Consider the following 26885-nt stretch of genomic DNA (forward strand, 5'->3'; position numbering starts at 1 on the left):
GCAATAGACGTAGGCTGCCGGGGATTCCCATTCATTGATTCCCTTTCCAGTCACCTTTCTCACTCAGTATGTGTTAATAGACCCTCTGCATCGAATCATATCTGTTATTAATCTCTGTCTCTCTTCCACAGCATGTCTTTCATCCTGTTTTCCTTCTCTCACCCCAACCGGTCGCAGCAGATGGCCGCTCCTCCCTGAGCCTGGTTCTGCCGGAGGTTTCTTCCTGTTAAAAGGGAGTTTTTCCTTCCCACTGTCGCCAAAGTGCTTGCTTATAGGGGATCATATGATTGTTGGGTTTTTCTCTGTATCTATGAAGCGCCTTGAGGTGACTTTTGTTGTGATTTGGCGCTATATAAATAAAATTGAATTGAATTGAATTGAACTATATATACATTGATTCTGTTGTGAAATAGAAATTTGATTCAGTTTGTTTGACTTTTAATACTATATTATAACATTAATAATTGGTATTGCCTCATAGGCATATGTTTTTTGTTCGTCATTATTAGACCTATACCATATGTATGTAAGATAATAATTTGTTATTACTTTGATATTAAGCTGGTAATAACTTGCTATTTTCATATTAATAACTTGTTTCCACCATTAGTACATGACTGTTACCACATTTTTCTACATTATTATTGGTAGAAGGCACAGCCAAGATATGTTTAGCTGATTTGCTGTGTTTAATTACAAAATCTCACAGTTTAGTATATCAACATTAAATAAAATAACAAAATTCATTGTTATTCTACAGCAGCATAATCACATTTATTAAATAAAGGGCTTAACTGCCCAGCAGTTAGTTTATGTCACTACATACACAATTCTAATATCACTGTTTTTGCCAAATGATTTTTGAGCATGCTTTCTTTTAATTATACTTTTTGGACAAACTGTTGCTATTATAACTGCAACTCTTTCATTTTGTGTTTCAGACCCATAGTCACACAATTTCACCCCCCCCCTACCAAGTTATACAGGCAAACAGAGTTTCCATCAGCTGCAGTCTAGACACTAGAGAATGCATTCTATCACCAGTCCTGATATGGTGCTATGTTTAACAATGATGCTGCAGGTGCAATCACCTAAATCTTATTATGTGTCTGAATTTGGAAATACTTAATTCAATCATGCAGTCATTCCAAGTAGCCAAGCTGTGCATTGTACTATTTGGATAGTAAGAACCAAATGTAAGTTGTGCACACCAGCGTTAGAATGTCTTACTATCCCTGTATAAGAAACATCACCCAAAATTGCCATCTGAGGTCAAAAGCAGGTGAAAGAATGCTCTGAATGTCATAGTCCTCTCATGCTTTTAGTACTGGCTTTCTATTGCCTTGTGTTTCCCTCGCTCCCTTTCCTTTTTTTCTGTCCCTCTGTTTGTGTATGTCTTGTCTCCCTGTGAATCCCTGGAGGCGTGACTTTCCATCGAGACAGATGATACACATGTGTGTCATTATTCAATCAACCACCTACAGTATATATATATACTTGTCATCCACCCCTTGCCAGACTGTCAAATAAATTACTATAGTAGATGGCATTCAGGCTCCTTGTTGAAATTCTAGTGAACTAATTACACGTTGTCTTTGTTCTCCCAACCTCCAGTATGCGCCAACCAGCTACCAGTTAACCCCGATCTTTTACAATCTATCCTCGGCTTTGACTCTGCCCGCCACTCTCCATCTGAAACTCCAGCATCAGCTACCAACCACCTCCAGCTACACACCCTGCCTGCCACTCTCCACCGTGTCCTCCAGCATCAGCCTCCTGTAGTCAATCCACTCTCCTGATCTAGGAGCCACCTCTGCAGATAAAACAAACCTGAGTATTAAACTGAGTATTTTGCATTTGCGTCAACTAGTGTTTTGTCTAAAACCTTAACACTAAATGTTTTTCTATTTCATAAATATTTCATACACATATCTCAAAGTCCAGCTGTACTGACTCTTATAATGCAATCCTCACCTGTGCAGTAAACAGCCTAACTACCTCCCTCACATTTCACTTTGCTAAGGTCTTGTGCTCCCTGGATGCAAGTGTTTGTGTGTCAGGGTAAGCATTGTGCAATAGCAGGCAGCCAGCTGTCAACAGGGTGGAGTTAAAAGGCCTGGGGGATTTGAACACTCCCGTCCTGCCAAGCTCACTGTCTGCCAGGACAATGGGATGTTTCCCTCTCTTCCACCATCCCTCTCTCCCCACCGTTGCTAAAATCTCAGCAGACAGGAAAGCTCCTCCTACTGCTCCTCCACTTCTGTCAGCGTGTGTCCATTCTCTCCCTTTATCTCTCTCTGCCTCTATCGGCCATTATCTCACCTTCTCTATTCTCTCCATCGAGGAGAATCCACCCACCTCCCCTCCTGCAGAGCAACCCCACTGCCATCAATCAACTCCTATTCTAGGGGGAGATTGGTATCACCACCTCTTTCCTTTCTCTCTTCACTGTCTACTCCATCCAGCCTTTACACTTTTCCCTCTCCTTTATCTCCCCTCCTGTTCTATCTTCTCTTTCTTCCTCTCTAACATTGTCTTCCTCTAAGGCTCTTGGTCTTTAATCTCTATTGTCTTTAACGTCAAGCAAACAGTTTATGTTTTGGCCTACACGCTCCTGATTAAAATGCATTATGTGAGTAAACACAGCTCACAGATTGTAAAAGTAGATGTGGTACACCAGCCTACTCCTCTTAGTTTGCAAGTTTGTCACTCCCACACAAGGCCCTTTTATGCTGTGTTTGTACTTGGAGTGGAGATACTGTTAAAAACAAATTAACAACTGTTGACAAACCATTGAACAAGGCACTAAATTACAACGCTGTTTACCGAGGAAGATGTCTAGTTGTCTTTAGTAAGTGTAGTAGTAAAGATTTAACGATGTTTTTTTTGTTTTCAAGCAAATTAAACTTACCTCTTGTCAATGTAGTCAATATATGCTGTAAATACAAATATGGCCAATGGAGTCATTTGTTCATATGTTGGAGGTAAAGAGTTTAAGAAGCTAGAGCTCATCAATTGCTTGATTAGCTCATGTTTTCAGCACTTTGTGGAAAGTGTAGGTAACTGCAGGTAAGATAAGATAACCTTTATTAGTCCCACACGTGGGAAATTTGTTTTGTCACAGCAGGAAGTGGACAGTGCAAAAGTTATGAAGCAAAAATTAGAATAAAATAAAATAAGAATAAATACAGTACACAACTGTACAGAATAGAATAAAATAAAATACTATATACAGTAGAATCAAATAGAATAAAATACACAATAAGATAAAAATAGAATACAAATGCTATATACAACTGAGTAAGAATACCATTCACTCCTAAGATAAGTTTTCAAGTAGTTGTCAGACAAATAAAAGACCCCAGACTGAAATGCTTTCAGGTTTAAATGTATATATTGAATCATCTGGGCCTAAATTTTGACATAAAAATATCAAAGGAAGAGCTGAAGCCTTTTTGAGGATTTCCCCTGCAAATATTGCATCCTGCAGGACAATCTGAACTAACAGCATCTCCACAATGACTTGGCTTTGTCTTTCTGTAAAAGACAAATACACTCTTCCACCCTGGAGAGCTCTCAGACGTGGCCCCCGTCTATCTCAGTGACAGCTAAATGGCTTTTTAATTAAAGGAGAATTAGTCCGGTTAAACTGTAATTTAATGCAAATATGAAGTCGTAATGACAGTCAGTGAATCATCAATGAAGACGAGGCAGCTGAACAAAAGCCATGTAATTCATCCAGAGACTCTCTAATGTTCCGTTTCACACCAGATAAGTCCTAAAGACGAGACTGGATTTACGGCCACAGCAAATTCTCTGAGAACACTGGAGTAATCCACCAGCTCTATAGACAAAGTAATAACTTACCAGACTGTCTGGCAAACACAAGTATAGAAATATTTAATGTGAATGTACAATGAATTGATTCAAGTTTAATCAGACCAAATTATAACATGACTATTCCCATCTCCCTATTTATGATGATGGTGATTACAGCTGTCAGTTCTCCCATAAGTCTGATCACATCAAAAAGCTTGACTAACATCACTGCAGTTATACATGCAGCTATTATGTCTAATGACTCATGTCCAAGGTAGGAGGTAATGCCTTTAGCCAGTTTGCTTTTGCACATCTTCAGGATGTTTTCAGCAGCTCACAATTGTGAAAAGTTTATTTTTTTGTCATCTCATTATACTACATGAAATGGATCCATGCTGTAGTGTTAGCACAATTCCAGCAACATGCAAAAGATCCTGGGTTTGATTCTGGACAAGCTACAAACCCAGCTTAAGGAGTAGTGTTAGCCACAAGTCTGGGAGGGTTGTATCAGAAAGGGCATCAATGTCAAATCAAACATAATACCTTAAAATACCTCTTTCTTCTTTATTTTAAATTTATAAAAGCTCTGTCTGTGTGTTTATTTCTTTGTCCAAGAACTCCCACTACACCGTCAGGAGTCGAGCAACTAAACTTGGCACACAGGTACATCCAAAGGTTCTTAGTTTCAGTCATTATGCAAATGTACTGTTTATAAGATTGGGGAAACCTGCAGTCAGCTGACTGAAGAAGTCACTTGGATGAGTGACGAAAGGAATGCTATGCCCAGATGAACACAATCAACTTTTCCCTAACACCCACCTGACAATGGACTAAAATGAACCTTTATGAACTTACAGCACAAAAAAGCGTTATATTATTTTTATTTCACAAAATTAATACTTAATTTATATGCAGAAAGGATTAATTATACAAAACTTGGATCATACATAATATATTATGATGCCATCATACTGCCTGATAATCACCTAGCAACAGGCTCAAATTACCTGTACCTAGCGTTTATACACCTACCACACAATATGAAAGCAACCAATCATTTTAATTTTATATAAAAGCGGAACCATGCGTGCTTGGCAACCACCTAGCAATGGGAAAAAATTACTCTTTTTACCAGTTTTTCCGATGTGATTAAGTATACTGTATGAACGTCAAACAATGCTGTAGCATTGTGTATATACTAGTCATTCTAACATTACCCTGGCATTATCAGATTTTTTATAAACCAGGCTGCACTTCAGTCACATGATGTAGTTTGTGTACCTGCACACATCCAAATTTCTGTGATTGCATCTTTTATATGGTGGGTTGATTTTCATCACACCCACCTTTCTAGATGAATGACTGAAATGTGTTGTGCAGTAAAGTGAGCTCATGTCTTTAACGTTATCATTGTTCTATTAATAAATTCACTGGAATGCATTTTATATTTTCATTTTGAACTCATAAACATTTGTGCCATCTGCCTGTGAAGTTAAAGATGGAAGGTGTTAATCTAATTGTCAAAGCACATGGTGTGAAGATCGTGCTTCAAACCTTCTTTTTTTTTCCTGGCATACTCACGTGTACAAGCCATAGTTGGAGGATCTTTCTCAGCCCTGAAGAAGCCTTTCTCACAGCGGCAAATAGCAGATGCGTCTCCATAGCTGAAACTATGCGGAGGGCACTTTGAACATTTAATGTTTCCAGCATATGCCTTGTAGAAGCCTGGACGACATGCTGAGGATGACAGACACACAATGTGGCAGTCTGTAAGTGCAAAGCCAGACCTTCCTATAGATGTACAGGTAGAAATATTTCATGCAAACATCACATAGCCTGATAATATTATGCAAAGAAAGAGGCCCTGAAGGGACACAGTTTATGCTGCAATCCATCAGAAATTCAGACTTTAAATAGATTCATGAAACTCATGTTTTCTATTTAAACAGTGAAACAGGGAGACTGTCTGCTTTGGATTTAGGAATATTTACTCAAAGTATTAAAAAGTATGATTTTTTACTTTCCACAAAAACAAAGACACAAAGAAACATTGAAATCATCTCTAACTCTGACAACACTTGCAATACAAAAATTCCCACGTTTTTGTTTCCTTTTCGGAATAACAAAAATGGATTAAAACCAAAGGTATTGATTATCAAAACATAATACCAACTTTAGGTTTATTGCCAGCATTTAATTCCCAATAAATAATTCAAGGTTAGGGAAAGGTGATGAAACAATAGCTCTTGGAGGGGAAAATATTCAGTTGTACCACCTGTCACATAACTCACGGCTGTTTAGTTTTGAATTTCCAATGGCTTCAATCAAAACACAGAAATGTCTTGAAGCTAGAAAGGAACCACAGTTGTACTAAAACCAATAAATGTGTGATAGCTGTGCAAAACTTTTTTCTCAATATTTAGCCACCAAAAACACATGGACATAACAGAATGCAATAACTGTTAATATTTTTGTGAAGACACAACACAAGGGAGCAGTTTACCTCTGCAGTTTTCACATCTGGTGTCTTTTGTGAATTAGGGTCTTGCAAAATTGCCCTATTTTAATTCAAACCACAATCTCTTCTTAAACTTAAGTGCATGGGTTAAAACATGAATAAATGCACACACACATACAAGTGAAAATAAACAAACTACATCTATTAATAGGTCAGCTCTGACTTTTGGTTTCACGTGGATCAAGAAGCTCAGTCCACTGGGTCAAAGTCCAGTGCTTTTGTGAAAGATATAAGGAATTTTTCTTTCCATTGCCAAATAAATACTGTTCCTTATACCACAGCAAACTAAGCAGTACAAAGTACAATGCAGCAAATCTACTGATAAATCTTTTACTCCATTTAATGTTGCCTTGAACAATTTTCAAAAGATTATGATGATTATAAGAAATCATGTCCAATAGGTCTTTTTTGACAGAAGACATTTTGACATGCCACTGTTAGGGGGTTTAAATAGTGTAATTATTGAATACCTGAGAATTCCATTTAGCTGTTTCCTTTTCACTTATTGTTAATGCTGGCTCACTTTGACATTGTCAGAGCTTACTCAGAACTTTCAACAGAAAAGAGCCATAACTAAGTCGGCAGTAACATTAGTGTTTTTTCCTACCATGACAATTCAAAATGTCTGAAGAAGAAATATTTAGAATATCATTAAAAGTAACTGAGCAGACGAATTATGTGTTAATATTTTATCAGCCATTTATTTTAACCAACAAGTAAAACCTTTTTGAAATGCAACACAGAACTGCACACTAGAGAAATGTAAAAAAACAAAAAACAAAACAAACTTTCCTCCCAAAACTAAGCTTTATTATCAGCCAAGGAGTCATTCACACGAGGTCAGTGAGTGTGCCAAACATTTCAGGTATGAGGGAGGTAAAAATACAAAAAACAGGCAAGAAGTGACACATGAGGAAACTAATGAAAAAACATCCAAACAAGAGGTACAACAGGAATGACTTGAAAGCTTAACTGCTGTGAGTAAAAAGCCAATCTGTTAAGGAACAAAGAGAAGCAGGGGGGGTGTACATACTCACAGTGATGATTGATTGGATGATTGAACACAGGTGAGAATAATCGGAGCGGCGCACGTAATCACAGGGGTGGGAAATGAACCAAAGTCTGTCAGGAAAACTCAATGGAGTGAAACGAACAGAGGGCTTTTCAAAATAAAATCACATAGTTTTGCATTATATTAAGCTATTCTGGAAGCACTTAGAGTTAATTAAGCTACTTGCTGAAATTTTGTAGTTATGCTTGTAAAATTCAGGGAAAGACTTGAAGGATATAGATAATATATGGCTTGCATTTAGGGGCTGAGTAGTTTGGTATGTATGGATGGATTAATACAAAGGAACATATCTGTTAGATCAGACATGTGCTGTGTAGACATGGCTTAAAGCTGTGATTTGCAGTACCTTTTCCTAAAACACACAGTTGTTGTTGTAAAACGAGTCTGCTCTAGTTATAATCCCGCAGTAACTGCTGGATTTATTCCAGAAGCTCAAAAAAAATTCTAATTTTCATGCTACAGGAGCAAGAAAACTGAATCTTTCATTTTTAAAATAGATTTTCTAAAATAAATTGAAGGATTTGAAACCACCAGCACAGGTTAGATTGATAGTAAAGACCTTAAGTCTAAATAAATGTAGTAGTAAAAATTAAACAATACAGTTACTTCCCTTCTTTAATATTTAAAATCACAGGCAACTAGCTGAAATAGAAAGGCTTATGAGAGTCTGAGCCCTAAGGGATTCACTAAAGCTTTCTTTTAATAGTAGTTTTTCCAATCTCCAAAGCACTTCCATGTCAAAGAAACACACAAACTCTTGTCTGGAGAGACTTCCATTGCTGCTAGTTTTCACATTGATTTAACAAGGTAACATAACGTGAGCCATTTGAAGGATTCACCTTGAAGCACTGAGAGCCTCTGTGTCTCTCCATTGCTGCTTGTGATAAATGGAGCTGTAGGGAGGGCAAGGAAATGCCTGAAACCACAACTGTGCTGATCAAATGGGGACAATTAGGACAGGGACAAAGAGGTTAACACGCACACAGGGAACACAGCGCACACTGCCTGGGCTAACAGTAATGTTTTTAGTGTAGTCTCATTTTTGTTCAGTGAAGGAGTATTTTTTAAATCGAATTTATCCTTCCTTTCATTTGAAACATTTCCTTTTTTTATTCATCATCATTCCTCTTAGAGAATAAAAACAAAAGGTTTACATTTAGTTTGAATAGCTCGACTAAAACAGCTTTAAACTGTTATTCGTCTTCAAAACTCTATTTAATGTTGACTCTCACACACACACGTATGCAGCAAATAAACACACAGAAGCTATCTGTATGAATATGATAAGTGGCATCCCCTATGGCATACCAAGGCTGCCTTTATCATTAACCTCTGATACTGACATGTCCTTGAGTCAAAAACCGTCAGTCAACTCCCCCACCCTGCAAGACCCCGCTTTAGACTCTGTCAACCTAATGATGCCTCTCTACGACCTTCGCTGAACTGAGGGGATGTTCCTTTTCGAACCCCGCAGTTTCCTCCTGCAGTATGACCAGCCAGGCTCTTTGCCAAGGCCACAGTGGCACTGTACAGGGGTTGACCATGTGTCGCTCGAGGATGGACATGCCCGGTGGCCAGGACGTAAGCACTCATGTGTTGGGATGAACACACATAAACACATGCAACAGCTGAAGTGGCAGGAGCAGCATGTCGAAGTCAACTGGACAGCTGGTCAAATGTGAAAAAGATGTGAACATTTTGGCCGGAGAAAGAAAAGCTGCAGTATGTCCAGTGCCACTGCTGATCCATCCATCAAGGACGCCCATTTCCACTTTATATAAAAGCTTGAAAGTGTATGCGTGATAGCATCAGTGCAGTAAACAGTAAACCTCTCGTATTGCCCTCATGACTTATGCTACACACAGATTTTTAAAAAAGGCTTTTGACATAGTCAGTACTTTAGACTGCTGAATTTCTGGTAACTAGGGAGGAGAACTAAGACAAAATAGCAGCAGGGGAAGTAGACAGCCGAGCAAGACTGAGTGTGCATGTGTGTAATGTTTCTGTGTGTGTTACTACAATGAATCCCTTTTACAAATGTTTCATAGGCCCAAAGGTTGTATAAATTCCACTATTTCACACTGAAAAAGAAAAAAAAAGAATAAAAGTCTGGGTATTATTTTCTGGGAAGCACAACTGACTGTACTAACAAATGCATGTGCACATCTGTGAATAACAGGCGTATATTACACGGTAAGAATGCAATTATAGATTTTGATAATGGTACCGGTGATTTATAGCAATATTGTTGTCGCTACCATTTCAAGTATTAAAAGTACAGTTAAAAATCAGTACAAAAAAAATTAACATAGATTTTCTAAACTCATTTCTAAAGAATAAAGTTACATTTAGACCATCAAGGTGTGTCCTGTAATCGTAATAACCCGACCTCCTGTCTAAAGTGTCTCAGGAGAGACCATAATGAAAATTTACATCCACTCATTACATTGCGGTAAAATAGGAGTTTCATATAAGCTATTGATATTTGCTAAAACAGTTATGCCCAATAGTAGTGTATGTATGGATCTGAATGTTGTGTATTGCAAATACTGTCCTATGATATAAGCCCATGTTAGATATATAAACTATATATTTGAAATCACAGAGAAATCACATTCAGATCTGGCAAATGAGAAACTTAGCAGACATTACACAAATTTACTATTTTCCTACCTTAACACAAATCCTTGCTGTTGAGCTGACTTTGTTTTATGTCATAAAAATGTAAGTCCATGTCCTACCCATCTCAATACATGTCCATCTTTCAGACCCAGAGGAGTGGATTTCCTGATCTTGTAAAATATGTAATTATACACGTAATGCCTTAGATCTAAGAATTATGTTTTACTCTTAATGTCTTATTAAACTAATGCTTAAGCAGGAAATCTGCACCCAAAGTACTTCAGAAGAAAAAAACCAAACATGTTAAGATTTTCTTCTATTTGACCAAACAGTACACTTCAGAGGCAAGTAAATGATAGCTGAGCAGGGGGGTGCGAGAATAGGATGCTGCTGACCGACTGCCCTTTGGGTCGCCAAACTAATTCTAGACCTTCAGCCCAAGGTTAATGAGATCTGGAAGCCATCCACAACATCTTCATGCCCAAGGCTCAGAGCTCCAAATCTGGGCCCTGAGACACAGAGGCAGTAGATTGTTCGGTAAGTTCACTGGACCTCAGCAACACCAGAGCAACTGGCAGGCAGATTATATTTGAAGAGGAGACCTGTCTGTCTGCATCTGCCTGGCTGTCTCTCTTTACTGCTGGGATGTCTGCTCAGCATGCTTCTTTCATTAGTTAGAAAAGCACATTTTCTAAGTAGTTTGTATTTTTTAGTGTAGTTGGAAATGTATTTATTGTTTATTGAGATACCTGAAATACTCCTGAACAAGACAAGTTCTGACAGATGGCTTATTTAACATGAGAACAGCCCTGAATTAAATCAGTGAGCATGTGCATGTGAAACATATAGGGCCGTCCCAAGGCCAAGCTTTGGACCATTTACTCTTGCCCAAGTGTTTTTATTGTGTGATCCTAAACATACCTTTCACATAATTCACTTGCTATAGGCACAAACGTTTCTTGTCCTTATAGCACACTCGATAGCTTAAGATGTTGTAGAAAGAGTTTTAGAAGATAAAGGATTTTTAGAAAAAAAATGGCAGTGAATTACAAACAAATAAATAAAAAGTAAATAAAACCATGTATTTCATCAGACCTTGAAATTCAGAGTATAGATTTGTACACTGCTACTTGTTTAATACTTATGTCCAGAACCGTTCTCCTTTAATTAAACATCAATATAAACCCTATAGCTGTCTGGACAAATGGAACACTGCCTGCATAGTCACTTGTCTTCATTTCACTTAAAAAAGGAAACAATGCAGTAGTTGTTCAATGAACAGTAAGATCTGAATTCTTAAAAAAAAAGACCTTCATTTTGGAACTGTTACACAGTCATTTGGGCATTTCAGTTATTTGGAAAGGAAACAACTCTTATGCCAAGTCAAAGTCTATCATTCATTAATTTATGATTTCTGTACTCGAGCCTTGTAGTGAAACCTGTTCTCAGCTGATATAGTTCCTCATGTGTTTCTTAAATTAATAAAAGGAACCAAAAAAAGTAATCAAGTAAGTTTTTGGACATGGAGTGGCTTTGTAATCACAAGGATCTGAAAATTTGCTGTATTTATTTTATTATTATCAATAATTGTAGTTAAAATTTCTTGCATACGTGTAAAAGTGGGCTATAGTTAAATGGAAAGATTCTGCTATATGCCAAGCTCACCTGAAGCCCGGCATCTAACTACACCCAACTGCTATACAAAAAAAAAAAACGCTATTTATACAAGTTTTAATGTACATATCATTTTATCTATTTGTTAATAGAAATAGGCTATGGAATATTGTTTTAGCAGGCTATATGTAGCTTTCACTTATGCTGAATTCATGAAAATTCACATTATTTTAGGTCAAAATAATATTTATACTTAAATTCTGCATGCGGTAATATTTAGTTGAAGATCTTAGGACAATTTGAGTGTCAGGTTTAGATGAACTCAGTGAGTCTTTGCAGTGTACAGCCGATGGTGGTGGGTTCCTCTCCTGATGGTCAGCGAAGAAGAACAATTCCAAGAGGAGCACAATTCTGCAGCATTTACTTGCAGAACCACATCAACAAATGTTGCAGAATAGTTCAGCTCTTGAAATCAAAGGCAGTGTGGTGAGGAGGCGATGCAAAGGATGAAAGATCATTGCGGAGATGATGGCGTTAAGTGAGATGCAGCTCATAACTTATTGCATATGAGGGCAAAAAATGGAAGAAGAGCTCTATTTTCAGTTTCATCCCATAAAAAAATATTACTCTCCTCAGTGTTTCTTCTGCGAAAACTATGGAACAATAATAATAATATAAAAAAAGCCATATTGCTTATTCTCTGCGCTGACAGAGTATGCATTTTGTCCACACATATCTACACTAGTGCAGTAGTGCCTGCTTCCCATTTTCCTTCTTCATACCAAATCATATTCCACTCCATCGGGAGAAAATTACAGTCATGCAATATGATAGTCATGCTCACTTCCAAACAAAACAGAAATGCCTGCCAGTAATACTGAGTTATATAGAGATGATACAGTACCATGATACAAGTGCGATGCACCGACTTCATGTCTGTGGGTGAGCATACTCCAGCTTGTGTTCTCACAGTACTTCTAGTTTTAACACAATATGTATTGCCTACTAACACTACAGATGATGAAAAGTCACACCTCCTAAAAAAGCAGCAGCAGTGGCACTCTGAAACCCACGTCTAATAGTTTCACATGTAATCAAGAACAACACTCTCAAACACTATAATATGAAAAGCCCTCTTCTCAGTTTCAGTCTGTCTCTCTTATTCATCAGACTTACTCACTCTCTTCATTAGCAGAAGCAGTGAGTGTTATGATTTGTAGTTGAGGACTAGCAGGCCTCTCAAACACACCTCCGTTTAAGTGCTGAGAACACGGCGCTTGATTATACTCTGTTTCGGACACAGACACAGACAGCTGGAGACACCATGGCCCAGTAGTAATATGTTAAACTTCTCTGAAATCTGATGACTGGGGTGTTGAGGCATTTTAATGTAAAGTGTCCGTGGCAGATATTAGGCATCTGTGTGGACTGTCTGATGACTAAGGCCTTAATAAAGAAACAAAGCAAGTCTCTTAATCCAAAAGTATTTTGAATACGTAAAATTTGAAAATCCTTCTTTCTTTGATAATCATGATCATTAGTTATTATTGTCATCAATAGGTTGGCAGCTGCAACACTCAGACCAGGTACTAAAAATATGTGTAAGGATATAGTATGCATTTGTCGAGTACATGTGATCTGAGTTTATATTTCTATCTATTTATGTGACATTTCAACGTAGTGCTCAAATTATGATGACCTGTTTGCAAAATGCCATTTCAGCCAATTCTTGTTTTTAGGCCAGCTGCTGTCACTGCTTCTTGTTTTTTTTTTGTTTTGTTGCAATGACGCAAAGGCCGGCTGTCAGTCATTCTCCACCCACCCACACAAAAAAGCATCATTCAGTATTCTTTCATGTATTCTCTATAACGAGTGAATGTAACATTTTGTACATATATGGGCTTTTATTACAAAATATAGAGATAGATTCCTTTTGACAGATCAGGTAATAAAGGTAACAAGACAGAAAAGCAATACAGTTAGCAGGAATAATTACACCTGGTTATTCCTTCCTCTGACAGCACACAGGTAGATACAGATATACTGGCAGATATTAGAAACTCTATCAACGATTTGAATCAGCAAGACTTATGTCATACAAGGTTCTCACTTTCATAAAACTCTTTACCCCACACTTCATTGCAAGTGCTTCTAATGCATCCCAGCTACCAAAAGGCAAGAGGCAGGTACACTGAGAAACAGGCAGTCATTCAGATTCACAACTGTGGGCAATTTAGAATCACCAATTAATCAAAGCCCACTAATTGCATGTTTTTGGACCGTGAGAGGAAGCTCAAACCGCCATGCCACCGTGCTGCTAAAATCTTATTAGGTTATAATGTACCCTTTATCAACATCCAGCTGAATAAAATGCATTGCTGAAGTGCATTGCTAAGATAGATAAAGGCTAGAATAAAACACTAAGAGATGGAGAAAAGCTAATTATCAACCCCACAATGAGTTGAAGCAAACAGAAAAAGGCAAGGGAGTAACAGCCAGACGGTGCTGGATAGGCTCATTCTGGGGTTCCTATTCCTTATATATCTGTGACGTTATCAGTGACACTGATCTTTTTATGAACTTTACAGAGGTCAGCCTCACTGATCCCTTTATAGCAATGTTTATAGCAGCACAGACAGAGTGTTGTGCCAAATGAACTAACAGAGCAGTAAAGCTTTCAAAAGACATCCGTTAACGCTGAGTGAGAGCAGAGTTTCTCTCTAAATCGTATCTTAGAGGCAAAATGCTGACTGGAAGAGGCTTCGGGGTGAACCGTTAGGGCCTTGTTTTTACAACATTAATTGGACAACCGAGACACTGCTGTGACTTGGAGTGACACATCAGTGACTTGTATTAGAATATCTCTAATGCGTTATCACAGCAGTAAGTCTTCTATTGGGCTTTTCGTCCTCCCACTGGGTCTACACCACTGAGGGCACAACAAGTGCCTCAACAAGTATCAGAAGTTTAAGGTTTACAATGGGATTTTTTTTCGATGGGTCTGCGATATTCTTGCTCTCTGTAAAATGAATAGTTATATAAGGCAATTATTCAGTCCTATTACCAGGTCTGAAATTATCTTTGACAAGAATAAAATGTGAGTTTCTGAGCAGATTTATATGACATGTTATTATTATTCCCAGAAGAGCTGTAAACTTTTATTACTGGCCAACAGACTTACAGCACTATGATATTTAGAGGACACAAATAAAAAACAAAAAAAGTAACCCCCCCCCAAAAAAACAACCCTGTATTTGTGTCCCTGCTTATTTTTCAGTAAAAGTATATAATAACCTTATTATGATACAGTACTGTGCAAAACTCTGATTTCTTTATATTCTGCTTTCAGGTATCCAGTATTATTTAAAAGTGATCTTAATCAATAGTTCTTTCTAAAGTTCTTTCAAACTCTTTCTTGGGACATGAGCTCTTTTTCACATGTTTTCAGTCCAGTCTTTGTACCTATCCAATTTCAGAGGAAGGATTTTTTTTTGTTGTTGCTTGTTTGTTAAGTCAATTAACACTGAATAAATTATTTGAGTGTAAGAAATGCAGACAACTTAGTCTTTTGTCTACACATAACAGGGGATTTAACAAATAATCAATTTATTGTGCAATGTGTAATATGTCTGAAGGTCATGTCCTTAAGAAATAGGAAAAAAATCCAACACGGGACCTGAAAGACACTAGACTGAAAATCAGTTGTAAAAAACTTTTGTTTCAAATGATCGTCAATAACTACAGAGGCAATCAGGAGAGAAGCACAACAGTGACAGTGTACACACAAACCCATAAAACACTGTAGAGGTTCTGTCATGGTTTTGGGGCTGCATTTCAGCCAGAAGTGGGGTTTTATCAAAACTGATGGAATCGTGAAAGCAGAAAAGTACCATCAGACTTAATACCATCTGGAAAGTATGTGATTGGCAGCGGCTTCATTTTTCAGCATGACAATGATCCTAAACACACTGCCAATGCAGTAAAAGCATACTTGGATAGAAAAACACACAATGGAACATCATCAGTCATGTACTGGCCTCTCCAAAGCCCAGACCTCAACATTATTGAAGCAATGTGGGATCATCTTGACAAAGAACGGAACAAAAGGCAGCCAGTAAAAAATTAAAGTGGCCATAGCAGATAATGACTTTCAGGCGTTTTAAACTTGTGCAATTGTTTTCACCTTATATAATAAACCCGTTTATGTCTGCGTGTTTCAATAAACTGGTGCATCTATTTACCACCATATAAAAAAACGAGGGGTGCCTTACGACTTGTAATTGTGCAATACTGTAGTTAACATTCACATATGATTGAGAAGGTTTTGCATTATAAAAAAGTTTTGAGCCGCATAATCAATTAAATCATTCACAGGAAGAATTAGAAAGTACAACCATGCTGACCTAGAGAAAAAAAACAGCAGACAGCAGATAATAGCATCCAGAGTCTATCATTGAAGAGTGGGGACTGGGACTGGAATATGTGCCGAACAGTTTATGTTAAGTCTTTCTAACTGAAAGTCAACTGAACAACATTAATATTTGATCGACAAAAGTTGATTATTTTTGCCTACAAAACAAAGAAACGGTCTTGTATTTTGGAAATATTTACAGCTACCTTCTGGTACAACACTTTGTTACTTCCTCTAACGCCCTCATTTTAATACCACTGTTTTCACTCTTAATTACTTAAATTTCATAAAAAAGAGAGAAAGAGTGTCAACGTGAGTACGCGTGGAAGTCTAATGAATTTATTATAAGGTGTTATGAAGATTAGCATGACTTAGCCCCAAACTTTTCCCTCGCTCCCTTCCTTCCGCATGATTGATGCTGATTGTGGCTTTAACACGCTGTTAAATCGACAGCAAATCCTCTTTAGCAGAGGTCGCATTAGCATAAAGGCCTTCTTGTGGAAAATAAACAACGGCAATGTCTTCTCAAAAACAGCACAAACAAAAGAGGGAGATAATGACATGGCAGTCCTTTAGTAACATCAACAACAACATAATGGAGCTGGAGTGAAATTAAAATGGATCAGTCAATTTAAATGCCTTTGGGGTTACTCTCCCTCTCTCCCTCTATCGCTTTTAGTTTTCCTTTAAAAATCTTACTCTAGTAGCCACAGCCATTGTGTGTGCACAGGATATTTTACATGTACTGTATAACATAAACATATGCAGTCAACGGAGTTAGCAAAGAAAGGCGTCTGGACTTCTTTGAGTTGCTTGAAGACGTTTCACCTCTCATCCGAGAAGCTTCTTCAGTTCTAAGGTCAAATGGCCGAGAGTCCCAGATTTAAACCCAGTGGGAGTATCCCCCCAAGGAGGGACAAAGGACCCCCTGGTGATCCTCTAATCACATGCGCCAAGGTGTGAAAGCGGGTGTGGGACCTAATGGCTGATTAGGTCCCCGTCTTCAAGCAACTCAAAGAAGTCCAGACGCCTTTCTTTGCTAACTCCTTTGACTACGATGACCTGGATGACTGAGAACCTTCACAGACATAAACATATGCACACCTGCACTTCTTTTCTCTCTGTGATGGAGCTTTTGAGCTGTTTTATGGACATGTGGCACCTAAAGAGAAGTTGTTGTTGACAGAATTTTTTTCTTAAAAAACTAAGAAAAAAATATAACAAGCAAAACATCCTTTTAAGTTTTTGTCCAGAAACTTAAACGATAGTGACATAACAGAAAGCAGGTGCTGGCAGAAGGTTTTATAATTCTAAAACAGCTGCACCGATGTTGACACATGCAGAGAGGCAATCTTGCTATGGGTGCATGGTATTGATGAACAAAATTTACATTTTCCAAAATGACACTCGCATTGCCAAAACAAAAAGAGAAGTGGGGGAAAAGCATTGCCTGTCTAACAATTATCTCTGGTAGAGGAAATTTTCTTCTTTGGCATCCTGGCGTGGGAAGACTTGGATTTAGTCGTGGAAATTAATGTTTGAGAACTCAGAGAATTATTTCGGGTTTTATGCAAAGCCGCAGTTACTGTTCATAACAATTATGGTAATGTGTCTATGAGACTGTGAGACATATTTTCAAAAGTTAATATTTTGGCTGAGTGTACAACTTTAGACTGACATGCATAAGCAGCAACGTGTAACACCATGTTAGGAGTTAGGGCCAATGAACAGCCCAGTGGTGCGCTAATTCTCTAGCTAGTATGCAGCAGGCTTCAAAGAGGGTAAACACAATGCTAATATGCACAAACCTGCAAACAAATAAAGTCATTGATTGGAAAAAAAAACAGTCATTGGACTATATTGAGAATGCAGAAAGACAGCAATTAATACTTTTGATAACTGATTATTGGAAACTCTTGAAAAAAAGAAAATAAAACTCATTACTTCTCTGGGGCAATAAAACACCTGACGTTATACTAGAACTGCTCCCTGAAGGTCATACGGAGCATCAATCCAAGAGCCTCAGTTCAACAAGGTTTTGTGGATATTCAAGATTCAAGATTCAAAGTGTTTATTGCCATGTGTCACAAGGAAAAAAAGACATTTCTCTGTGCAATGAAATTCTTTCTTTGCTGTCCACCCACAGATGCCGATTAATATATACAATAGAAACAGAACAGATAAATACAAATAGTACAAATAAATAAATGAAGACAGAAAAGGAGACAAAATATTGAAGTGTGAAACAGATGTGTGCAAAAGAGCTATAGCTTAATATGCTGGCTTAATATGCAGGATGACCTGATGTGCACAAAAATTATTATTACTGTTCATAAATAGGTCAGCTGTTCAAGAGTCTGATGGCAGTGAGAAGAAGGAGTTTAGCGTGTGTTAATCCAAAAAACAACATATGCCGTTTAACTGATGAGAGCCGCTGAAATCTGAAGTGCAGTTAAACGTTTTGATCTAAGCTTTCCCCTTAAAAAACCCTGGTTACTAACTAAACTGTGTTTTGACACGCATACATTTCAGTTTAACAGCTGTCTTAATGTTGTGTTTAACGCCATTTAAAAAACAAAAAAAGGGCACAGTTTATTCAGCATTAGTCTCTCTCTCTTTCTTTCTTGCTCTCTCTTTTGTACTTCAGCTCATTGTAAAGATGGTTGAAATAATAAATATTACTAGCTAATGTACCAGGCTGGAATGAACATATAGCATTTTTTACTTTAAGAACCTTAAAGAAGTTTATATTCAGTCTCTACAAGAAGTGTCACTTAACAAGCAAGGTGAACTGCAAATTGGGAATTTCATTTCTTCAGTTGTATTGTTCATGCATTTACAAGCTGAAAAATTGAACTAAAAGAAACTGACTTGAATACAAATACATGTTTGCTTAATTCAACAAATTTATGTGGTAAAAATAAGGATACATATTTGCCTCGTAGTCAACTGCTGAATACAATTCCACAACATTCTCGTTTGTTGGAAGCTCTGCTTTCAACAGTTAAAATCACTGAAGCAATTGGATTGGATTAAAGTACAAGATAATCATGTCTTTTATGCTATGTGTATTAAATATAACACATGATAACTATTAGAATTGTTTTTCTTTAGAAGGAACTATTTAAATGTGAGAGAGCATAAAAAAGACCAACCACTCAGTGTACACAACAGGTTTGTAATGATGCTACAGGAAAGCAGTAGCAAACACTACTTTAACCAAAAGGTACAGTAGCCTTTGCAAGTAGTGTTGGTGCTACAAAGTAACATATTAGTGTAACCAAATTACGTTTTGTGGTAGCCCAGTAATGTAGCACATTTACTAATCACTATGATATTCACAAGATCCTGATTGTGCTCTTGTAGGTCATGGGCAGATAAAAATGTTTAAGCATTTGTGCTAAAATCAGCTGATTTCAGTTGCCAAGAGGAGGAAAATGTTGGAACACTCTACAATTTTTGAGGAGATAGGATACAATCCTATTATTTTATCGGATGGATGGACAAGAGCAAGTTGATAAAGTGCAACTGTGTCCAGTTTTGAAACAGCTGAATGATGCTGCTAACATAAGACTAACTCTGCAGAAGCATCTGAAGCCTAAGGTTTGTATTGTTAACTGGTAATTATATGGCAACACATTTCAAGCGATGTTGCAGAGTAACGCAAAAGTAATGTAATGATTAGTATAATGAATTGCTTTGTTCAGAAAGTAAATAAGTAATGTAATGTAATGAAGTAAAAAAAAACAACAACTATGGTTTTGCTTTGCTTCATGGTTGAAATGCTTCGGTACACTCTAAGCCTTTCTAGTCCAGTAGGAGTTTTTAACTTCAGAGGACTCGCTTGGCAGAGGACAAAAAGCACTCCAAGTGCAGTCATCTGGGATGACAGAGTGTGCCTTCATGGGACTAGCGGGAAGCATTTGCCAGTAATTAGGGAAGAATGAGCACAATTGGGGCACCAGCTTCTTTTGTTAATGATCTGAGGACAACACACTGTCCCCACACACTGGCTGAAATGTACAAACACACACTTTAAAACTCACTTATGTCACCAAAATTGTTTTAGTTTGTCACAGATTGGATAGTTTAGCTGGTAGTAAGAACCAGTTTCACTAAGTAACATTTTAAGGAAGTATGTGTGTGTTACTCCTCCAGTATCACCTTAAAATGTAAATGTGTGCTTAGCTCAGAAGATGCGGTGTTTATGGCTTTCAGCCTTGGTCTCAATTTTTATGCTACATGGCAAAGTTGGGGATCATTCCACTTTTCCTCTAACTGCCTCCCATCTGCAGTAAATGAGGGAATGCAAGCTCAGAAAATAGGGGGCCTGCATGCATTACAAAAACAGTCAGAAATAAATATGCGATTGAACAGCTTTGGGCACATGCTTGTAGTGAGGGTTTGTTTTCTGACAGATTAAAAAAAGCAAATGTATCCTGTCTTGTGTAGACCTTTTGCAAAATTGATCCACGATTTATCCAGAAAGTCCTGTTTCTTTGAAGTAGGGTTATATAAGGGAGACCAGAGTTCCTTCAAATTGTCCTATTGTTAACAGCATCAATGGATTCATATCTTTGCCCTGGAAGTAAAGACCTGCCTAAAAATCAATATCAATTTAAAACCATTTTCTGAATATTTCTACCATTTTCATTTGTACTCAAACAGTTCTTTTGGATGGGCAACACAAGTTATAGTGTACTATCCACAGTAATATTATATGATTTATAACCTTACATAATGCTGCAGAGTGAGCTGGCACATGCTTGTATAATCTAGGGTCTGTCAATACAAAGGATTGGAGTGTGTGCTTGTCTTTGTCAATTTATGTTTCGTTTAGAAATGCTTCATGTTGACAGCCGAACATGTTTTAAGGCTCAGTTAACTTTCATACAATGAACCATGAAATGGCTGTTGAACTTGAACTCCCTTGTGCTGAGTTTAATTTTCAAACGAATAACACCATACACTGGTGAGACTTCTGAGACTGAGAGTGCTGATGGCTGTGTTACATACTCTGGTTAGAGTATGCAACATGATGTACTACCTGGTGTCTTTCTGCTGAGCTTTCCGGGATCATGCACAGCTATTAGTCTGAGCAGGGTGAGCAGGGTTAGATTAGAGATTAGATCAGATTAAAATAAACTAGGTTGTTGTATATTTGACCCCAACAGCTACTATAACATAACTGGAATATTTAAAAGATACCTCAAAATGTTCAGTTTTGCTTAATAGTTGTTAATTCTGTCATGTTATCTGCCTTTTAAGAATATCACTACATTGTAATAAATTTATATGGTTTGTGTCAATATAAAATGAAAATTAATTTTTATGGATGTTTTCAAAAATTTTTTAACCTTTAATTAAAATTTAAATTATATAATTCAGATTCACAAATCCCTATAAAAATCAGTTAAAAACAGATAATGTACTTCTTTTAGTGTTCCACATGGAGATCCCTTTTAAATGTTATCCCTTGTGATGAACAGCCTCTGAACTAACATTGGTATGAGTGTCTTAATTACTGCAACAATACCAAGTCCAACATTTAAATGTTATTAGACAATAATTCACTATAAATATTCTTGTGATTACTCCAAGTGGCAAAGAAAAAGTTACCTGTGGGCAGCACATCACTTGTGCCATTGTGTAATGATAACCCATCAGTCGTCTGCACTGCTTCACGGCTGTGTTATTTATTTGTTCTAGTGCTTCTTATCACTGTGTCCCATGTCTATATGTTAATGTAAACTACAGCAAAAGGCTTTGTTGTCAGTCCTACATTTTGTGTTTATCTAATGCAATGCCAACATGGGAGAGAAAGATAATAAAAAAAATTGTGAATTTGAGTTGTTATTTAATGTTTTTGTTTTGCTTAGGTTTTTTCTGAAGCTGTGCATGCTTTCCTAATCGATCTCATGTAAATATATAGCTCTTGAAGGAATGCAACTCTAAAGTTTACTGTAACTTTAATAAAACCCAAGCTTCCTTGTTTGGATGTGTCATGTTTTGATAAACATCCAGTACCGTCTCTCTATCCAATACAAGCGGAATAGCAGCTGGTCTGTCACGCAAAGTCTCAAAAAAGCAGCAGAAGCATGCCTTTAACTACTTTGATCTGGCGCAGTGTGATGGCATGTAGTGCTGGCAGGCAACAACTCATCATAACTACAGCAACTTTTACACCAAAGCCTGTTTGTGTCTAGTAAAATCACTGCCATACATAAATTAGAAAATCAAAGCAAAACTGATATGCAGCCCAGAATGGTCAGCCTTATGGTACGTTGAATAGTCTCTCTGTGTTTTGCAAATCATTTTGCTTGTTACCATGATAGACACAACATGCATTCGCTGTGCTGGAAGGAGATCACAAAAAAATGCAGTTGTACTCGGTTTTCTGTATGTTGCAAATTACAGATCAAACCCTGTGCCTATCCTGCATCCTGTCTTGTCGATAATAATGCCATTAATGCCGATAATAATAAACCATGTAACATGGTATCAGAGGTCACCCACAGTCACTGGATAATAATTCAGTATAATTAAAAACTCTCATTTATGGACATACAATCCCAACTGCAAACACTCCTACACACACACACACTTCAACACACAAATGAACTGGGAGTATATCCTTTTCAGATTCCCCAGGTTCCATATTCCTGATCTATAGAGTGTAATAGTGTTTAATAAGGCTGACATTATGCTGGGATAATCCCACTCTCTCATGCAGCGACACATACCCAATTCCATTTCCACCGCCTCAGCTGTTTTCTCTTCGCTCCAAAAGCTCATTTCTAGAAAAGAAGGCTGGGGCAGAAAACCAGGCCTCAAATATCAATTACCACTGATGGTGTAGACGGAAAAAACGCTGATGGATGCTACATTTCCTCAAATCCTGTTCTATTCTTTTCATTTGAGTTAATATGTTTTTTTTATTAAAGACCAATAACAGCATATGATGAGGAAAAATTAATACCGACTGTCCCAATATGAGGCATAGCGGTGGCAAAAATGCAGCACCTTCAAAAGTGCATAGACTTGTATGTCTGTGTGAGTGTGCGTGTTTAAAATGTTATACTCAGACTAACACATACAAGTAAGATCAGGTCAGATTATTAGCAACAAAACAAAGTTTCACTAAACTTAGGTGAGCTGTAACTTTCCTGCATCTAATTCCTATTTTTTTTTAATAAGAAAACAAGTCATAAATATACCAGCACTTCAAAGTGGCGCAATAAAAAGTGCTGACCTATTAAATTGTAGAAAGGCCATAGAATGTGTAATGAACTGGGTAAATACATTCATATTTATTATTTGTCATTAACAATACAAAATGTTCTATAAACATTTTACAAAATACTTACTGCAAAGAAGGAAGAAAAAGAAAAAGAAAGATTTTATTTTCACATCCTGTGTATTTACACAAAACATGAAAAGATTTGATCCCTTTTTTAATTATAGATCATTGATTTTGTTTATTTATTCAGTGGACTCAAACTAGGGTCATGGAAAAGCAAAAGATACCTGGACTTTTCCAGGTAATAATCGTGACTATTTTCAAGAATGAATCCATACATTCTCTTCCACTTATCCTTATCAAGGTCAACAGGGGGGTGCAAGAGGCAGGGTATACCCTGGACAGGTTGCCAGTCTGTCGCAGGAAAACCCAACCCTGCTAACTGTTTACAGTTAACATTGTGCTGTCTAGCATACTGCAATACTAAACAATACGCTGCCACATCACAGATTTTCAGTTACTATGCAGACCTGCCTATCACAAGGGATTCACTTATGATGTATAACTCTACAAAGACAAGTGTAGAATGCCTATACAGATGTATATGTAGAAATTGGCTAATAGACAGTTGATTTGAAATAGCCTCAAATGTGTCTTATTCATTCTTACTTTTTTCTCATTGTTGACAGTCATCTTTAAAATGCTATATCTGATTTCCAAGAATTTCTAAAAGACAGTTTTAAATACACAAAAATAAAACAGGGGAGAATGATTACTAAAGATGCAATGAGCTGTAAAAAATTATCAGGGCCAGGCCACCCAGGGACCAGAACCAACCAATTTCTAGTGTTCTTAGCTCGGACCAGTGACCTGTCAGTCAGCTGGTATTACATGCACAACAGGAGTAGCACACTCCCAGTCACACGCTTACGTGTTGTCAGCATGGAGGCTCCTCACTGTAGGTAAAAACTGCAGAGGGAGCACTATGAAAATGTTCATATCAACAAACGTATTAGACAGGTAAACCGTCCTCAGTCAGCTGAATGTGGACAGTTTAATGAAGCTAACAAAAGCAAAATAGCTAAAGGTAAAGCTATCTAGAGTTCAGAGCAAACCATGGATCCAACCCCCTTAGATCAAAGCAAAGGATCAAAGGAATCATGAGAGGAGTGAAAAAGAGAAAAGAGTTGATGTCATGTTATCTGGTGAAATTATAAACATACCAGATAATGACGTGAGTGTGCCTGACATTTGTTTTATTAGATGAACCTGTTGCATCTACTTTGTTTCTGTAACTTACTGCAGTTTTGAGGAAATTTGGCAGATGTTCAATAATTTACTTTATTGTGAACGTTTTTGCATTGAAAAGCTATTTTTAAAAAATATATGCTATCAGTTAAAGCTCTTAGAAAGGAAACCAAAATTGGAAAAAAATCTGAATTAGCCAAGAAAATTAAAATTGGCACGCTTCTTGCTATTACAAAGGTTGCCCTGGCCTGCAGACACAGTTAGTATCTCTGTGGCTCTTTTTCCATATAAAACGAATGGAAAGAGATAAGGTGTGTATGAATTAATCACATCTTACTGTATTACTTCCAATACTCTCAGCATCTCGCTGAAGAGTCAGCGCACAGCGCGGGCTTTTACAAATCACACTGTTGTCCCCAGTTTGCGTAATTAGTTTAGTGTTATTGCATTCGCATGGAACAGAGGGTGTAAAATGTGTTATTGCTTTTTAACTGAACACAGTGGGTAAACTAATGTGCTCAACATGATCAATAAATCATATCTGAACACATCAACTCCCTGCCAACTGGAAAATGAAGCAGTGGCTGAGCCTCTGCTTGCATATGAAACAAAAGAGGTTTGTGTGTGTGTGTGTGTACATTTGTACTTGACATACCGTACACCATGTTAAATGAATTCTGTATAATGTTTGTGCATGTAAGTCTGTACATGCACAAACATGCCTTAAATCAAAACCCCAAACCTTTCTCCACTAAGTTCACTTAAACCAATGCAGTGCTTGTTCTGAATGGACCGACTTGCAGCGTAAGTGAGTAATTGAAGTCATTTGTGGCAGGAGGAATGGGGTTTGTCAGTAAAATACACAGATTAATCCAGTTTCTGATGAATAACTGAATAACGTTGAGCTTGAACTGCAGGTATGTGACATTATCCTGATTGACAGCTAACATTTAACTTTGCAAGGCTTGTCCTGTGTGCATGGTGCTATAATAAATAGTAAACCTGAGGAGTAAACAACAAATTGGTACAGTGAAAAGAATATATGCACAGAATAGAGTGTGTGTTGCTCTTATAACAAAACAAAAATGCCAAACATGAGCCCCGGGAGCATAGCCGTTGATAAAATAACAAGTCATTTATAAATCATATTACCATCGCTGTAATGTCATACATATTCAGGAGCTGAGTAGTTACAACAGATAGAATCCAGAACAAGTCTGAGTTTAGGATGAGCTAGAGTCAGTGAATGAGCTGCTGAACACTCTGACACACAGATGGGCTCAGCCTGCAGCTTACTGAACAGGCTGTAGCTAGTAGGGGGCCACTTTAAGGAGGTTTCCTTCTGAGATGTCATTGCAAATAGTGCACTGGTTGTTTAAGAAGGAGGGGGCTGTGGTCACTGTGGTTGCCACATTTTGAGAAACTGCTGTGGAGGAAAGTTTATCAGCTCTCAGGGGTCCCCTAATGGCCTGGTGCCCCATGCAGTTGCCTATCTTTCCTGTTCACAGGCTGCATGTCTGACTGTTGAGAAAGTCTAAGAGAAGACAACTTACAGCCAAAATGTGAGGACAGCTCTCTTGGGTTCCCAGCAATAGACCCACCAAGTGCGAGTTGTTGAGAGAATTGACAGAAAGAACATCACACACACGCAGTCATACAGAGACCTTCATTTATAAGAGGTCATAAAAATAATACTTGTTTAATACGGCATTGCACCTGATCTTCAGAGCCTCAGGTTTATCTGCCTTAACAATCTTCTCATTGCTTGTCCCATGCTTCTTTCCTCTGACACTGTGGATAGCAAAGGCAGTTGGTCCACTTTGTAAAAGCCTCCTGCAGTTCGCTAATCATGTTGACCGCTGGCTACCAAATTAAAGCTGTCACTCCCGCTGCTGGACGCTGTTGGTCTAAGCAATGTGGCTTCCAGTGGATAAATAGATCCACCACAAGGGGCCTTTCCTATCATTTTCTGTTACACAGATATTGCTGTCATGTGAAGACCTTGTGAATTCAATTTTAGGTGGATTGACTTGTTTTGTCTTCTAATCAAGCAGTGGTGTAAAATCTGGTTACAGATGTGTGATAAAATTTGTGTTAGTGTGATTTCACTGCTTGTTAGCGGGTTAACAGACTCTATTAATAGCTTCAAACTATGAGATTTTTTTTCATGAACAGAGAGGTACACAAAATTCTCTTGTTGGGCTTTGTGGTAATTTGCATAGTTAAGTACTGCAGCATGACTAGTAATATACTCTAGAATATGAATAATTTAATGAATAAATTTGGATAATATCACAAGTCAGTTTTGTGATATCAGAGAGAAAATAAACTGTTCTGGCAG

At 37.6% G+C, this 26885-nt stretch overlaps 1 protein-coding gene across 1 annotated transcript in view; it reads right to left on the reverse strand.

The window, feature by feature from the left end:
• Nucleotides 1-26885, reverse strand: part of epha6 (eph receptor A6) — a 178467-nt gene that overhangs the window by 85115 nt on the left and 66467 nt on the right. The window contains exon 4 of the mRNA XM_039599594.1: nt 5401-5556. Within this exon, the coding sequence (XP_039455528.1) occupies nt 5401-5556 (156 nt within the window). The remainder of the gene's footprint in view (nt 1-5400; nt 5557-26885) is intronic.

The sequence above is a fragment of the Oreochromis aureus genome, linkage group 16 (assembly GCF_013358895.1).
Source record: "Oreochromis aureus strain Israel breed Guangdong linkage group 16, ZZ_aureus, whole genome shotgun sequence".
Lineage (NCBI taxonomy): Eukaryota > Metazoa > Chordata > Actinopteri > Cichliformes > Cichlidae > Oreochromis > Oreochromis aureus.